At 48.1% G+C, this 16,932-nt stretch overlaps 1 protein-coding gene across 1 annotated transcript in view; it reads left to right on the top strand.

Moving 5' to 3' along the window:
- The first annotated feature begins 6,994 nt into the window (after nt 1-6,994).
- Nucleotides 6,995-16,932, top strand: part of PSTPIP2 (proline-serine-threonine phosphatase interacting protein 2) — a 64,620-nt gene continuing 54,682 nt past the window's right edge. The window contains exon 1 of the mRNA XM_027575963.1: nt 6,995-7,184. Within this exon, the coding sequence (XP_027431764.1) occupies nt 7,152-7,184 (33 nt within the window). The 5' untranslated portion in view covers nt 6,995-7,151. The remainder of the gene's footprint in view (nt 7,185-16,932) is intronic.

Raw genomic sequence — 16,932 nt, 5'->3', positions numbered from 1 at the left:
AAAAGTGAGAGAGCACAAGCTGGGGCGGGGGTGGGGCGCCGGAGCAGGCAGAGGGAGAGGGAGAGCAGGGAGCCCGATGCGGGGCTTGACCCCGGGGCCCCGGGATCATAACCTGAGCCGAAAGCAGACTGACTGAGCCACCCAGGCGCCCCCACTGGGAGGTTTCATCTGGCTCCTGTATTCCTTTGATATGCCTTTAATTGTTCTGCGTGTGTGTCACTTTCTGACACTACAAGATGCTCTAGGCTTGTATTTCCTGCCCCAGCCTAGAAACAATCCTTTTTAATTAATTAATCTTTTTAGAGAGAGAGAGGGGAAAGAGAATCTTAAGCAGGCTCCACGCCCAGTGTGGAGCTCGACATGGGGCTCCATCTCACCACCCTGAGATCATGACCTGAGCCGAAATCAAGAGTCAGACACTTAACCAACTGAGCCACCCAGGCACCCCTCTAGAAACAGTTCTTACGACTGTTTGGCTTTTTTAAATCAAGTTGTCTGGTTTTGTTTGTTTCTTTTGAGTTTTACAAGTTCCTTATATAAATATTGGATATGAATCCTTTCTGGACAAATGTACTATAAATTTGTTCTGTGGCTTGCCTTAATGGTGACTTTTTGACAAAAAAAACAAGCCTCTGCGTGCAGTAGGTTATCTTCTGTGACAACAGATATCCAACTTTTCCCCTCTTTACACTTCTTTGACCAGGAATGGACCCTTTGAGTCCCTTACCTCACTCACATTATGAAAATTCAAATCTTTTTTTTTAAAGATTTTTTAAAATTTATTTGACAGAGATAGCCAGAGAGGGAACACAAGCAGGGGGAGTGACAGAGGGAGAGGTCAAGGACTGAGCCACCCAGGTGCCCTGAAATTTCAAATCTTGATGGTATTGACCATTAACCCTTGCTTTGACGCAAGCCAAACCTCCTCACCCACCATGCAATGAGCCCCTGGGCCCTTCAGCCTCCTCCTGGATGTTTGTCCCTTGTATTCTGTTCCTGACCTGACCCTCTGCTCCGTTCCTCCATCTACGCAGCCTCCAAACTTAGTGACAAAATCCAGCCTCTTATTTTCACACTGACTCGGCAGACCGAATGACACAGCTGACTCCCGCCCTCTTGTGCTTTCTGACCCTGGCCTCTGCTTGGCCAGGTCTTGGTCCAGGGATCCCATCTGGCTTTAGCTACTTGGCCAGTACTCCCACCAGGTTTGCCCCTACCTTCTGGAATGGAGGGAGCAGACCCTGGGGACTGAAAGAAATATTGGTAGTGCTGTTGATGATCAGAGAGAGTTTACTGAATTCCCTGGCTGGATCCATCATCGTCCAATCCATGAGAGTACACAAGAGAATGTCAGTCTTACCTTGAGGTGCTTTGAAGTCTTCTTGAGGAGGTAAGAGATCCAAGAGGAGCAGAAATTAGGGAACATTAGGATGTAAGTAATACATTATTAAGGGCTAGTTTGTGTGATAGGGATGACAAGTTCTAGAGATTCGAGAAGTGAGAAGACACCCAGGGCTGGAGAAGTTGGGGAAGTGGTGACAAGGTGGAACTTCAGCAGGAGGAAGAGTGACCCAGGTAGCCCCCTAAGCGTGGGCAAAGACAGGGTGGCAGAACAGGGAACAGCCTGACTGGCTCGGGGTGGGGAGAGCGGGGAGGGCAGGAAGCTGGGCAAGAGATCTGAAAGGTCAGGGTAGAGCCGAAGGTCTTGAAAGTCAGGCAGAGGTGTTTGCGACTTCATTCCGAGGGGCAACAGGGAAACTTGGTAGCTTTGTGAGGAGAGGAGAGATGAGAAGAAAGCAGTGTTTTAAGGAAGAATGGTTAGAAAGGGTTGGTGGGAGGAAAAGGAAGAAAAGGGATGTAGACATCAGATGGCATGAAAGTGTGAAAGGAAAATTGGTGATTACACTGGGTATTTGTTAGTTTGGCCACTGACCACCCATTTACCCCACCCATTTATCCCATCCAGCTTCGGGGGAAACCCTCCCCTTCCGCCACCGCTGAGAGTATAGACGATACAACTTCTCTGGAAAAGCATTTGGCACTATACGCCAAGAACCTTAAAAATGTTTATATTCTTTGAACCATAATTTGACTATGAGGAATTTTAACAAAGATTCATATAAAAGCTATTTATCACAGTAATGTTTCTAATGTTTCTAAATGCATTAGGGAAATGCTAAGGAAGCATTGGTATATCCACTTGATGGGAAATTATGCAAAAGTTAAAAATAATATTGAAGAGTTTTCTTTTTAATTTTTTTTTTGGGGGGTGATCTGTAATAAACTCACATAGTACAAATTCAGAGGTCCAAAAGGGTATGAAATGAAAAGTAGTTCTCCCTCCTACGTTCGGTCCCTCAGCCCCATCCCCCCCTTAGAGGGAACCATTTTAAAATATGTGTGTAGGGCGCCTGGGTGGCTCAGTTGGTTAAGCGACTGCCTTCGGCTCAGGTCATGATCCCGGAGTCCCGGGATCGAGTCCCGCATCGGGCTCCCCGCTCGGCGGGGAGCCTGCTTCTCCCTGTCACCCTCCCCCCTCTCATGTACTCTCTCTCTCTCATTCTCACTCTCTCAAATAAATAAATCTTTAAAAAAAATAAAATAAAATAAAATATGTGTGTAGGGGGGCACCTGGGTGGCTCAGATGGTTAGACATCTGTCTTTGGCTCAGGTCATGATCTCCAGGTCCTGGAATCAAGCCCCGCCTCGGGCTCCCAGCTCAGTGGGCAGTCTGCTTCTCCCTTTCCCTCTGCCTCTCCCCCTGCCTGTGCTCTGTCTCATATAGGAAGCTATAGTCTTCAGACATTGAATAACAAAGAAGCACAGGACATTAATTCATAAGAGAAGAGAAAAAAACAAGGTGAGCCCTCTGACTGCCCCAGCTTACTGCATGGAGATAGATAAACTGGACTTAATGAAAATTAAAAACCTTTGTGTTTCAAAAGACACCATTAAAAAAGTGAATAGGGGGCGCCCACTGGCTCATTAGGTGGAGCGTGCAACCCTTGATCTCCCGGTTGTAAGTTCAAGCCCCACGCTGGGTGTAGAGATTACTTAAAAATAGAATCTTTTTTTTTCTTTTTTAAAGATTTTATTTATTTATTTGACAAGAGAGAGACGCTGAGAGAGAAGCAGGGGGAGTGGGAGAGGGAGAAGCAGGCTTCCCGCTGAGCAGGGAGCCCGATGCGGGGCTCGATCCCAGGACCCTGGGATCACGACCTGAGCTAAAGGCAGATGCTTAACAGTCTGAGCCACCCGGGTGCCCCCTTAAAAATAAAATCTTAAAAAAAAAAAAAAAAGAGTGATGGGCCCCTGGGTGGCTCCGTTGGTTAAGCCACTGCCTTCAGCTCAGGTCATGATCCTGGAGTCCCGGGATAGAGGCCCACGTCCGGCTCCCTGCTCAGCAGGGAGTCTGCTTCTCCCTCTGACCCTCCCCCATCTAGTGCTCTCTCTCTCAAATACATAAATAAAATCTTAGAAAAAGGGACAAAAAGTGAATAGACAATCCGCAGAATGGGGGGAAATACTTGCAAATCACATATCTGATAAGGGACTTATATCCAGAATCTGTAAAAATTCTTACAACTTAATAAAAGGCAAACAGTCCAATTAAAAAATGAGTAAGGGATTTGAACAGACATTTCTCTAGTGAAGATGTACAAATGCCCACATAAGCACATGAAAAGATGCTTGACATCAATAGTTATCAGGGAAATAAAAATCAAAAGTACCATGAGATACTACCTCATACTCACTAAGATGGCTAGAATAAAAAAGACATAGTAACAAGTGTTGGTGAAGATGTGGACAAATTGGAACCCTCATACACTAATGGTAGGAATAAAATGGGACAGTTGTTTCGAAAAACAGTTTGGCAAGGTCTCAAATAATTAAATATAAAGTTACTACATGACCCAGCAGTTCAACTCCTAGGTATATACCCAAGAGAAATGAAAACACAGGTCCACACAAAAACTTGTATGTGAATGTTTACATTAGGATTATTCACAAGAACCCAGATGCCCACCATCTGATGAGTGGACAAACAAAATGTTGAAAAAGAAAACCAGGGCACCTGGGTGGCTCAGTCATTAAGCGGCTGCCTTTGGCTCAGGTCATGATCCCAGGGTCCTGGGATGGAGCCCTGCACGGGGCTCCCTGCTTAGTGGGGAGCCTGCTTCTCCCTCTCCCTCTGCCTCTCCTCCTGCTTGTGCTCTCCCTGTCTCTCTCTCTCTCTCAAATGAATAAATAAAAAATCCTTAAAATAATAAAAAAATGAAATTTTGTGTGTGTGTGTGTGTGTGTGTGTGTGTGTGTGTGCTTGCGTGCACACGTGTGTGGGCTTTTCTGGCTTTACTCAAATGGCAGCTTGTTTTGTATCTTTTTTTTTCACTTAATATATCTGGTGATTGTCCTATATCAATACACAAAGAACTTCCTCATTTTTAATGCTTGACTATTATTTCATTATGAAGATTTATCACAATTTATTGAGCTGATTCTCCATCAATAGACATTTAGCTGTTTCATATCTTTTGCTAGAATAGCCATGCTGCTATGAATAACTATACATATTTAACTTTCCACATGTGAGAATATACTTGGAATTATGTCTTCGACATAGAATTGTTGGGTCAAAATATAAGTGCATTTTAAATTTTGGTGACATGACCAAATTTCTCTTCCCAGAGATTTTCAAGTTCTACATGCAAGATTTTCAAGTTCTACTGTGTGCTATCAAACTTTTTGTTAGGAAAAGTGCATTTAATGACTTTAGAAGATACTTATGAAATGTTGTTAACTTAAAAAAGCAAGAATTAAAATTTTATGTACAACAAATGTGTTTTATTGGAAGATTTTATGCCAAAACATTAACAGTGGTTATCTTAAAGGTATTGATCATTTAATATCATTATTTCAAAATTGCTATAGCAGTATTATTTAACTTTGTTAGTAAAATCTCTCCAATTGATTGTAGACCCTTAGATATAGTACACATTCTACTTGTCTTTTTACTCACAACGCCTTGCCCAGACGATGACTTTAATAAGGTTGAGGAATGAATGCATAGTATTTTCCGTCAGTGTGGACAAGCATTTGTAATTTTCAATCCTGCCACCAGGTGGTGGAAGAGAGTTAAAAGTCAGGGATCTTTGGACCCAGATCTGTGAAAATCAAGCATTATGCACCGTGAGCATTTCGAAGACTTCCTAAGACTTAAAATATATATATATATATATAAAGTGAAAACTAGACAGTTAGAATTGTGTCTAAAATATCTGCCCCCAAATATTAAAAACTTCCAGGAAAAATCTTGGTGCTGTCTTCCTTAACTTCATCTTCTTTCATCTTCCCAGTTCATGCTATTTTTTAAAAAAGATTTTTATTTATTTATTTGAGAGAGAGAACAAGCAGAGGGGAGAGGCAGAGTGAGAAGGAGAAAGCAGGCTCCCTGCTGAGCAGAGAGCCCGACACGGGACTCGATCACAGCACCCTGAGATCATGACCTGAGCCAAAGGCAGACACTTAACCGACTGAGCTACCCTACCCAGGCGCCCGCTATTTTTTTTTTTTTAAGGTTTTATTTATTTACTTTGAGAGAGGTGAGAGAGAGAGATCATGAGCAGGGGGAAGGAGTAGAAGGAGGAGCAGACTCCCCGCTGAGCAGGGAGCTCACCAAGGCACAGGATCCCAGGACCCTGGGATCACAACCTGAGCTGAAGGCAGGACCCTCAGTTCATGCTATTTCTTACCTTTCCTGCAGTTTATCCTTTCTCCTGGTGCCCACCATGGCCTCTGCTGCCTCCAGATGGTGCTGCCAGGCTTCCCTTCCTCCTAACCTCACTGCTTTCCAAAGAGATGAACAACCAGATGGCTGGATGCATGCCCTTGGAGTGATCCAGGGCTGGAGTCACTTCATCTTCTTACTTGTGGATAACTCTGCTGGTGGGATTTCATCACAAGGGGACTGGGCGTGGTATTTCCAGGCAGGACCTTTTAGCTATCCTTCAAATCACCCCAGCAATTGCCCTTTCACTGTGTCCGGACAGAGGTAGAACCTACTCAAGGGGCAAATGCTTACCTCTCCAGGCCTGTGATTGCAGGTGGCCATGAGGATGCAGTCTTGGTATCCTTGATCTTCATCTTCCCTTGTTTGAGCACCTACTCTTTGCCCAGGGTGGATTTGCCCCAGGGGTGACATCTGTCTTCCGCCCTGGCCCTGTTTAGAAGGGCAGAACTCTAACCCAGCTCTTCACCCATTTAATACCCTGGAATCTTGGGCAAGTCATTCGGCCTCTCTGGGCCACAGTTTTGGCTCAGGGCATGTAGGTCGGGGCAGTACTTTGTCCCAGAGCACCACAGTGGTACAAAGCAGGGATGGGTCTGCTTTGTCTTGGGGTAATGTATGTCCTGAGGGTGGAAGAGTGCATGGAGAGGAAAGGGGCTCTGGGCTCCTATCGGAGTGGGATTGGTGGGAAATGGTCTTGGGTCTTGAGAAAGGGGAGGAGGTCCCGGAGGAGCTGAGCTCTTGGAGGCCTAGAAAGGGCCCCACTAAGGGACTTAGAGTCAAGGGCTAATAGTATCAATGACCTTTCCTTGACTTTTAGACGAAAACCTTCCCAGGGGCCGATCCGTAGCGAAGGCGGTTGGGGTAGTACACAGGACCTGCTGAAGCGTCCGCTGGCGTTGTCCGTCTTCAGGCTTTGCGGAGCTGACACCTGGTCCACGCGACCACCCTCTGATCGCTCGGGGCTCCATCCACCACCCCGCCAAGCCTGGATTTCTCCGCGAGGAATTGGTCGGGGGAGGAGGGAGCACGTAGGCAGGAAGGGAGTCAAATTCGGGAAGGCGGCAGGACCAGTTCCTTGCAATCCTTGAAGGCTTCCTGAACGAGGGGGCAATTCCAGGGTCACAGAGGTCGCGGGGCTGTCCGTGGGCGTGGGCATCGGCGCTGGACTCAGGAGTGGCGGCCGGGGAGGAGCCGTGCGCCCGGGGCGGGCGCTATCGGGCGTGGTTTAGGACTCCGCGCGGCCTCCCCGCGGCGGGGCGACTCCCCAGTCCGACTGCGGGACCGCGGGCTGCCACAGTTCGGTCACCCGGCGCCAGCCAGCCACTCCGCTCCGCTCGGCCCCCAGCGACGCGCGCCGGCCATGACGGGCGCACTGTTCAAGGCGAATTTCTGGGTAAGTCGGCGCCGCTCGGGGCCCCGTCCCGCGGCCGTGTGCCCTCTCTGCCCGGCCCCCAGCCCGCCGCGCGCCCGCGAGTCCCCGGGGTCGGGTCTCCGGGCCCCAGCGGCGTGCGGCCCCCATCTCCCCGCCCAGCATCCCGAGACCCAGGCGAGGAGCGGCCAGTCCGGGGGGAGGCTCCGGTGGCCCCGAGGCTGCGCCAGGCGCGGATCTGGCGGACCTGGGTGAGCCTCGCCGGCTGACAGCGGCAGGCACCCCCCATCCTTACCACCACCCGGGGACCGTGTCCTCCGGGTCCGCGGACACGGACGGTCTGTCAAAGCCCCGTTAGCGCCCGCCTTTCCCCGGCAGACCCTAGAGGGCTTTCCCGAAGGAGCTTCGCCTGTTTCTGGACCCCCCTCCCCAGGTCTTTGCCCCGGCGCAGAGATGCTGGCGGCCTCCAGGGTCCGCCTGCCCTGCTCCCTCCGTCCGGTCCTCTTCCCCCAGGCCTGTCTCTCCGCAGGTGCCCCTCAAGGGTTGTAACCCCTCATTAGGAGGAACCGGCCTCATCCCGTTAAGGTAGGAGAAGTCAGCACATCTCAGAGTCTCTTACCTGGGACCCTGCTGGCTTGCATTTGGCTTCACAGCTGCCTGGCACAGCCCTCGCCCCGTCGTGGGGTGCTGGGAGAACCCTGGCGCTGAGGCCTCACCGACCCGGTTTAGATCCTGCCTTGGGAGGCCCTGTTTCCTGAAGTTTTTGAGCTTCCCCTGGGGCTCTGCCCACCTGTAGGTCCACTGCAGGCATTGTCATGGTGGGCAAAATTAGGGCAGACAGACCGGCCTTCCCCCTGCCTCACAGGGTGACACCCGGTTTTCAGATCTCAGCTCAAATGTCACCTCTTCAGGGAAGCCTTTCCTGCCCAAGAGGCCCTATTGCTTGCTCATGTGTCACTCATCCTGTTCCTTCATAGCGTTTGTCAGTTTATGGTTTTGAACTGGAGGACTGCGAGCACACGAGCACCTTGGGGCAGGCACCCTGGGGCCTTCAGGGCTACTGCCCCCCAACAAGCTGGTGGAGATGTGTGCTCGGCTAAGGGTTGTTGACTGAGTAAGTGGGTATGTAAAGCTGAAGGGCCCAAGACAGGGTGAGAGTGGCAGCCTCAGTCCTGAGAGAGCTCCCAGCCACTGACCCCTGCTTGCAGGAGTGGGTAGGGCCATGGGCAGAAAGGAGGTCTGGGTTCCCAGTTAGAGGTGAAGGTCAGGGGGGAGAGAACTTTCTGTTTATACTGTTTTTCCCCTCTGGACTTATACTTTCAGAGGGTATCCGAGATCCTGAGAGAGATTTTGCAAAGGTATCTTTCATCTCTAATTTCCTGTAACACTTTATGTCAAATAATAGAAACTCTAACAGCTGACATTACTGTGCACAGTCTGTGACTAACACCGTCCTTTTTTTTTTACGATTTATTTTTTAGGGACGCCTGGTGGCTCAATCGGTTAAGTGTCTGCCTTCAGCTCAGGTCATGATCCCAGGGTCCTGGGATCGAGTCCCACATCGGGCTGCCTGTTCAGCAGGAGCCTGCTTCTCCCTCTGTCTGCCGCTCCCCCTGCTTGTACTCTCTCTCTCCCTGACAAATAAATAAAATCTTAAAAAAAAAAAAAAGATTTGAGAGAGAGAGAAAGAAAGAGAGAGAGTGCTCCCTTGAGGAGGGGAAGAGGGAAAGAATCTCATGCAGACTCCACGCTGAGCTGGGAGCCGATTGGGGGGGTTCAGTCTCAAGACCCTGAGATCACGACCCTGAGGTCATGACCTGAGCCGAAATCAAGAGTCAGATGCTTAATCAAGCGACTGAGCCACCCAGGTGCCCCAACTAACACCGTTCTAGATGCGTTACACACACTACTCATTTAAGCCTCACAACTACCCTATGAGGTAGCTTGCTTACTATCATTTTACAGATGAGGAAACTATGTGGCAGAGAGGTTAAGCAACATTCCCGCCCTGCTAGGGCTGTGAAATAGTGGAGCAGGACTCTGCACGGGCCAAAGGCTCCATGAATGTCTTAATGAGGCTGGTGATCAGCGAGGTTCTCCCAGGGTCTCCCGGCACTGCTCTCCGCATGGCTCCTTTGGTACCGCCAGAGGGAGGGGCTCGGTCATCATCTGACCCATCATTTCTCCTGCAGCTCCAATCAGGAGCTCGCGGAGGGTAGGCACTGGGTGTAACCAGTGCTGCCCTGGCGCCTTGGATGTGAATGCTCAGGAATCAGGCAGACGGGACAGTCATCCAGGCTTGGGGGCAAAGGGGCAGAAAGGAGCCTGCTGGAGACCTCAGCGGTATCTCTGATGCCTCCACCCCCTCAGGGGGTAGGGGAGGTAAAGGCTGTGGTTAGCACAGAGGGGAATAGGCTTTCATGTTTCATGTTTCAAGTTTCAAGGGCAAGAAGTTTGTGATTGGATATGGTAGAAAACTTTGCAAACACAAGTGGGTACCAGTTGACTGAATTTATTAAATTGTTATGAAATACCTTTTCTGTATAAGGATTTCTTTCTTTCTTTTTTTAAAGATTTTATTTATTCATTTGAGAGAGAAAGAGCATGAGCAGGAGGAGGGGTAGTGGCAGAGGGAGAAGCAGACTCCCCACCCAGCGGGGAGCCCAAATCAGGGCTTGATCCCAGGACCCTGAGAGCATGACCTGAGCCGAAGTCAGACGCTTAACTGACTGAGCCACCCAGGCGCCCCTCTGTATGAGGATTTCTAATTGAGGTGCCATTTGCAGGGGTAAGGCTACCACCTTGGTTAGAAGGTATATTCCCATGAGGAAGCAAGGTAGGGAGGGCAGGCTTTGGCCTCAAGTTTGTGGAGGAGGAAGGGGTGGGGGTAAGGGGAGTCCAGCAGAGGCCCCAAGGAAACTGGGCCAGGAGTATGGGTCTGTTCCAGCATGGAGGCCATAGGGAGAGGAAAGGAGGAGATCAGGGAGGACTGGCAGAGGGCAGAGGAGGTCAAAGCCACAGGGCAAGGCAACCAGTTGAAGGTGAGCACTAGAGAGGAAAGGAGGGCTCAGAGGAGGCTCCCTGTAATGTGAACTGGGGAATGAGGTAAGGGCCCCAGAAATAAGGAAGTCAGGAGGAGGAACTGGTTTGTGGGGAGAGACCGATTGGGAGGAGGGAGAGGAAAGAGGCAATTTTAACAGTAGTTCACCACAGGGGTAGCAATGGTGAGGACCACGGCCAGCAGCATCCTGAAGCCCCCACCCCAGCCCTTGCCCGCCACCCCCACACCATGCCAGGATTGGCGGGTTTGGGGAGGTTGTGGGAGGGGGTGGGTCCTGGGGAGGGGACAAGGTGCCAAGCAGCAGGATTTGAAAGTACTTTCATGGTTCAACAACCAGTGTAAACGTGTCAGGGACTATTCTCTGGGGTCTAGTGGTCAACATTCTGATGAGAATGGGCATGTTCAGGGTGGTATGGTAGCAGACCAGTGCTCAGCATTCTGGCTTTGAGGGGCGGTCTGGAGGAGGGGGCCCTGGCCCCTTGCGAAAGGCGTCCAGGCGAGAGAATATGGAGAACTGCATGAAGTACAGAAAGGCATCAGTTACCAGTGGAGGCTCTGAGGTGGACTGGCCACGTTTGAATCTCGGTTGTGCCTCTTAGTAGCTATGTGACTTTGGGGGGCATGGTACTTCAACCTCCCTCCTCCCACCCCACCACCAAGCCTCAGTTGTTCTTCCTCATTTCCATAAAAATGGGACGTTAGCAGTGTCTACTGCCTCAGAGTTTAGTTTGGTGCCAGGTATGGCCCATCGTGATCACCTGTGTTGTCAGCTATTCTTACCATCAGCACAGAGGTGACAATTAAAGGCAGTGGGTGACAGTCCCTCAAGGAGAAGGAATGAAAAGATATGAGGTCCCCAAGGAAGCCCTCCTGAAGAATACCTCTGTGAATGCAGGAGGAGAGAGGGGACAGACAAGTAAAGGCAGAGATGCAGGGATACAACCAGGAAAGGACCGGCACACGCCCAAGAGAGGAATGTTCCAGGGAAGTGGAAAAGCCCATGGCCAAATTAGGTAGATACTCCAGGAAAGGTATGAGTCAGCACATTCTTTGTACATAATCTTATTCAAATGCCCCATGGAAATATTTATATATATATATATATTTATTTATTTTTAAAGATTTTATTTATGTATTTGAGAGAGAGAATGAGAGATAGAGAGCACGAGAGGGAAGAGGGTCAGAGGGAGAAGCAGACTCCCTGCTGAGCAGGGAACCCGACGCGGGACTCGATCCCGGGACTCCAGGATCATGACCTGAGCCGAAGGCAGTCGCTTAACCAACGGAGCCACCCAGGCACCCTATAAATATTTATTTTTTTAAAAAGATTTTTATTTATTAGAGAGAGAGAGAGAGAGAGAGAGAGAACGAGTGGGAGGGGCGGGGCAGACAGAGAAGCAGACTCCCCGTGAGCAGGGAGCCCAACGTGGGGCTCCCACCCCAGGACCCTGGGATCATAACCTGAGTTGAAGGCAGACGCTTAACCAACTGAGCCACCCAGGAGCCCTGGAAATACTTATTTAAAGAAAACTTTCCATGGATCTGTTTGAGAGGGGATAGTCGGTGTTCTTTAGAACCAGGATGGCCCCTAACAGAGTCGGCCTGATGTGAAGCACACGGGTGTGTTCCTTCTTTCCCACCCTTCCCAATGCATACCTGGTTTGTGGTTGCATGGTAAAGCGGTGCTGTGTAATTTATCATGTTAACGTTGATGCTACCTTGTCAGAATAGGACAGTGACCATGGATGTGGTTTCTAGCCCTCCAGGGAAGCAGCTAGGACACAGAAGAACACATCCCAGTCTTTGGAGTGATCAGACAATGTCTTCCAGATGTGGACATGCACAGGTGATGGTAGAACCTGTTCCAGAAGAAGTAGATGACCTCCCACCCCAGGAGATTCTCATGCTCCTTACTTGGGTGTGAGGCCCAGCCTGTTCCTACACATTGTGTAGATCCTTATTTTGAGCAGGGCTTCCTGATTCTCAAGGCTCTTGGTCCAGACCAGTTTCCTAGTCTCCGTCCCGGCCCTCCCCTGCAACCTCCTGTACCAGCGGTAGGTGAGGCCTGTCTGTTCTCCTTGTCGAGTGACCAGGGGAAGTCTCGGGGCTGTTTGAACTTGCTCATTGCCCTGCTGTAGACCCAGGACCCTCCCTCCGCTCCAAGTCTTTGGCCAGTGTGGAATCTTGTCATTCTGGGGCCTGACCAGAACTAAGCAGATGCCATATTGGGCTTTGCTCGATGACTTTTCTTTGTAGAATGACCTACAGCAGTATGGGAAGCTGCTTTTTTTTTTCTTAAGTAAACAGAAGAAAGCAGGTTATCACGTGGACCCTTCATGCTGACTCCATGTCTAGTTTATACAATGTTTAGGCACCTGCTTTAAGTCTTTGATACTCTCTATTGGAAACTGGCCCCTAGAAACACACCACAGGGCTGTTTTGCCTTGTGGCAAAAGGCAAGGTAAAGTTATTGACAATTACTCTTCTCCAATTCATTCTTCCTAGAGCAGCCAGTGGGATCTATTTTTTTTTTTAAGATTTTATTTATTTATTTGACAGAAAGAGACACAGCGAGAGAGGGAACACAAGCAGGGGGGGAGAGGGAGAGGGAGAAGCAGGCTTCCCACTGAGCCAGGAGCCCGACGCGGGGCTTGATCCCAGGATCCCGACGCGGGGCTTGATCCCAGGACCCTGGGATCATGACCTGAGCCGAAGGCAGACGCTTAACGACTGAGCCACCCAGGCACCCCTAGTGGGATCTATTTTTAAAATAATTATCAAAATCCTTTTTTCTTGTTTTATTTTCTTACAAATTTAATGAGAGGCATGCGACCTATCTTTAAGGAAAAAAGAATTCCTGCTTTTCTCAACATCATTATGCAGAAACTCATACTCTACTGGTAGTTACCACCACTTTACAAAATAATAGGATTACACTGCCTTTTCTTGATAGAGCAGTTTTAAAATTATCTATTGACCTACTGCTGTATTTGAGGATTTAGCTCTTTCATTTTTTAAACAATTTTTTAAAAAGATTTTATTTATTTAGGGGCACCTGGGTGGCTCCGTTGGTTAAGTGTCTGCCTTTGGCTCAGGTCATGATCCCTGAGCGCCACATCGGACTCTCTCTGCTCGGCAGGGAGTCTGCTTCTCCCTCTGCCCCTCCTCTGCTTGTGCTCACTCTCTCTTTGTCTCTCAAATAAATAAATAAAATCTTTTTTTTTTTTTTATTTGAGAGAGAGAAAGCGAGAGAGAGCACAAGCCAAGGGGAAAGGCAGAAGGAGAAGCAGAGTCCCTGCCAAGCAGAGAGCCCGATGCAGGGCTCGATCCCAATCATGACCTGAGCGAAGGAGATGCTTAACTGACTGAGCCACCCAGGCACCCCAATACTAGGTATTTTCAATACCAGTGTTCATATAGCTGCCGTGAACCTTACAACCTCCCAAAAAGGGCTTCATCAGTTGCCTCAGAGTCACGGGCTTCCTGTTTCCCAAACAGTATGTAGGAAACAGCAAAGTAGGAAAATCAGACTTCTCAAAGACACAGTAGACTGGTGGCTTGTTTGTTTAAGCCTACTTTCTGGGATTAGCTCTACCTTATATTGCATTTTAGGCTGAAGATTAGCCAAGAGTCAATAGGAGGTTTCAACATATCTGATAGAGGTTGTTTCTTCGTGAGAACAGGAAGGCTTTTCCCCAGTGCGCCCTAATGCCCCTGTCTTAAACCCCCTCTACTATTTGTATGTGTAAGAGCACAGGGCAATCTTAAGCCCCAGTGTACAAATCCATAATATTCATCATTTTCTATCTTTGGGAGCTATTACCTAGCCTCAAAACTCACTGTTCAAATATGGCTATTTCATTAGCATTGACCAGGTCACATGGGATTGCATTCATAGATTCAAAAGCAGTTGAGGACTTTTTTTTTCTAATTAATTAATTATTTATTTTTAAAGATTTTATTTATTTATTTGACAGAGAGACACAGCGAGAGCAGGAACACAAGCAGGGGGAGTGGGAGAGGGAGAAGCAGGCTCCTCGCTAAGCAGGGAGCCTGATGCAGGTGGCTCGATCCCAGGACCCTGGGATCATGACCTGAGCCGAAGGCAGATGCTTAACTGACTGAGCCACCCAGGCGCCCATAAGTACCTCATATAAATGGAATCATAGAGTATTTGTCTTTTTATGACTGGCTTATTTCACTTAGCATAATGTCCTCAAGGTTTATCCGTGTCATAACTTATGTCAGAATCTCCTAACTTTTTAAGGTGGAATAATATTCCGTTCTGTGTATAGAGCACATGTTGCTTATCTGTTCATCTGTAGACAAATATTTGGGTTGCTTCCACATTTTAGCTATTGGGAATAATGCTGCCATGAGCACAGGTGTACAAATATTTCTTCAAGACTGGGGAGCCTGGGTGACTCAGTCACTTAAGTGACCGACTCTTGGTTTCCACTCAGGTCATGAGGTCATGATCTCAAGGTCGTGGAATCAAGCCCAGTGTCGGGCTCTGCCCTGAGCACGGAGTCTGCTTGAGATTCTCTCTGCCCCTCTGCCCCTCTCCCCTGCCCTCAAATAAATAAATAAATAAATAAATAAAATCTTTAAAAAATATATTTCTTCAAGACCCTCCCTTCAATTATTTTGGGAATGTGCTCAGAAGTTTAATTGCTAGATCATATGGTAACTCTTTTCAATATTTTGAGGAGCTGCTGTATGTTTCTGCCAGTGGCTTGCATTCCTGCCAGCCGCATAGAAGGGTTCCAGTTTCTCCACATTCTCATCAACACTTCGCGGCTTTCTGTTTTGTTTTGTTTTTTTAATAGTAGCCATCCTAAGGGTACCAGATGGTATTGTAGTTTCATTTTCATTTCCCTAGTGGTTAGTGAAGTTGAGCCTCTTTTTGTGTGCTTGTTGGCCATTCGTGTATCTTTGGAGAAATGTCTGTTCAAGTCCTCTGCCCACTTTTGAATCAGATTGTTTATTTTTTTTGCTGTTAAGAGTTATCTGTATACATTCTGGATATGAACTCTTTATCAGATATATAATTTGCAAATATTTTCTTCCATTCTGCAGTTGCTTTTTTACTCTATTAGTATCTTTTGAGACACACAATTTTGAAGTAGTCATGAAGTTCAATTTGTCTGTTTTTCCTTTTGTTACCTGTGCCTTTGATGTCATATCCAAGAAGTCATTGCCAAATCTGGTGTCGTGAAGTTTTTGCCCTATGTTTTCTTCTAAGAGTTTTATTGTTTTAGGTCTTACATTTAGGTCCTTGGCCCATATTGAGTTAATTTTTGTATTTGGTGTTAAGTAAGTGTCCCACTTCATTCTTTTGAATGTGGATATCCAGTTTTCCCAGCACCATTTGTTGAAAAGATTGTCCTTTTCCCATTGAATGGTCCTGGCACACTTGTCAAAAGTCATTTGACTGTGTATGCAACTGTTTATTTCTGGGCTTTCTATTCTGTCCCATTGGTCTGTCTTTATGCCAGTACCACACCGTTTTGATTACTATGGCTCTGTATTAAGTTTTGAATTCAAGAAGTGTGAGTCCTCCAGTTTTGTTCTTCTTTTTCAAGATTATGTTAGCTATTCAGGGTCCTTTGAGATTCCATATGAATTTTAGGATGAGTTTTTTTCTATTTCTGCAAATTATTCACCTCTATCAGGGACTCTTTTTAAAAAATGCTCCAGCATTCCAAGTGTGTTTAAAAATCCTCTCCATGTCCGTCCTCCTCTGGAAACCCCCATTTTGGAGCCCTCTGTCCTCTGTTTCAGTCAGGCCTTCTGCACAACTGTCACCCTGGGCTTCCCTTCAGGGCTCTCTTGGGTGGGAGCCACTGTTTTCTAGAGTCTAGGTCACTTAGAGAGCTCTCAAAAACATAAATAAGTTCATATCTTTCGCCTGCTTGAATTCCTCCAGTGGCCTCTCTTGGCACTTGGAGTCTAAAAGTCTGACCATGGCTTACATGGCTCTGCCCAACCCAGCCCAGTCTGCCTCTTTGCCCTGATCACTCACCTTCTCTTGCTCACCTACTCTAGTGCGGCACTCGTGGGTCAGTTCCCAAATGATGATTATGGTTTCCACCTAGCCAATTTGCTTGACCCTGCTTGCCTGTTCCTATGGCATCCTGTGCCCATAAGACAATCCACAATACTGTACTTACCTCTTTAATGTCTAATTCCCATGACTGTGAGCCCCACGAGGTGCACCTGACTTGTTCAGCACCATGTCCCCCACACCTAGCATGGTGCCTGGCATGTGGCAGACACTCAGCAAGTATCAGAGTGAGCAAATGAACAAAGGAAGGAGCAATGAGAGATACACGTGGCAGTGAACGGAGGCTACTCATCCAAGTCAGTGCTTTGTCTTCACATTCACTTTAGGGGGAAGTGTCCTTCTGGGCTTCTAAAGAGCCTGTTCTACTGTGACTGGATGGCCATCTTGTGTTTGGGAGAATGATATCGTCAAGGATGGGCTCTGGCTGTGCTGCGAGCCCCAGGCCCAGGGAGGGGCACAGCACCCACATCAGAGCAGAGTCCACACTAAGTGCTGACCACCTGATGAGAGTCCGTGTGACCAATAGAGAAAACACAACACTGGTTAGAGAGAGGAGCAATCTTCCCTGGTCATCATGCCATCTCAGACAGTTCAACTCAATAACTGTCTGTGAAGTCCTGAGTAGCAGCCCTTTGGTAGCTGCT

This window comes from Zalophus californianus, chromosome 14, assembly GCF_009762305.2.
Source record: "Zalophus californianus isolate mZalCal1 chromosome 14, mZalCal1.pri.v2, whole genome shotgun sequence".
NCBI classification, from domain to species: domain Eukaryota; kingdom Metazoa; phylum Chordata; class Mammalia; order Carnivora; family Otariidae; genus Zalophus; species Zalophus californianus.
The sequence above is the reverse complement of the archived record's forward strand: the minus strand, read 5'-3'. Positions and strand labels throughout refer to the sequence as shown.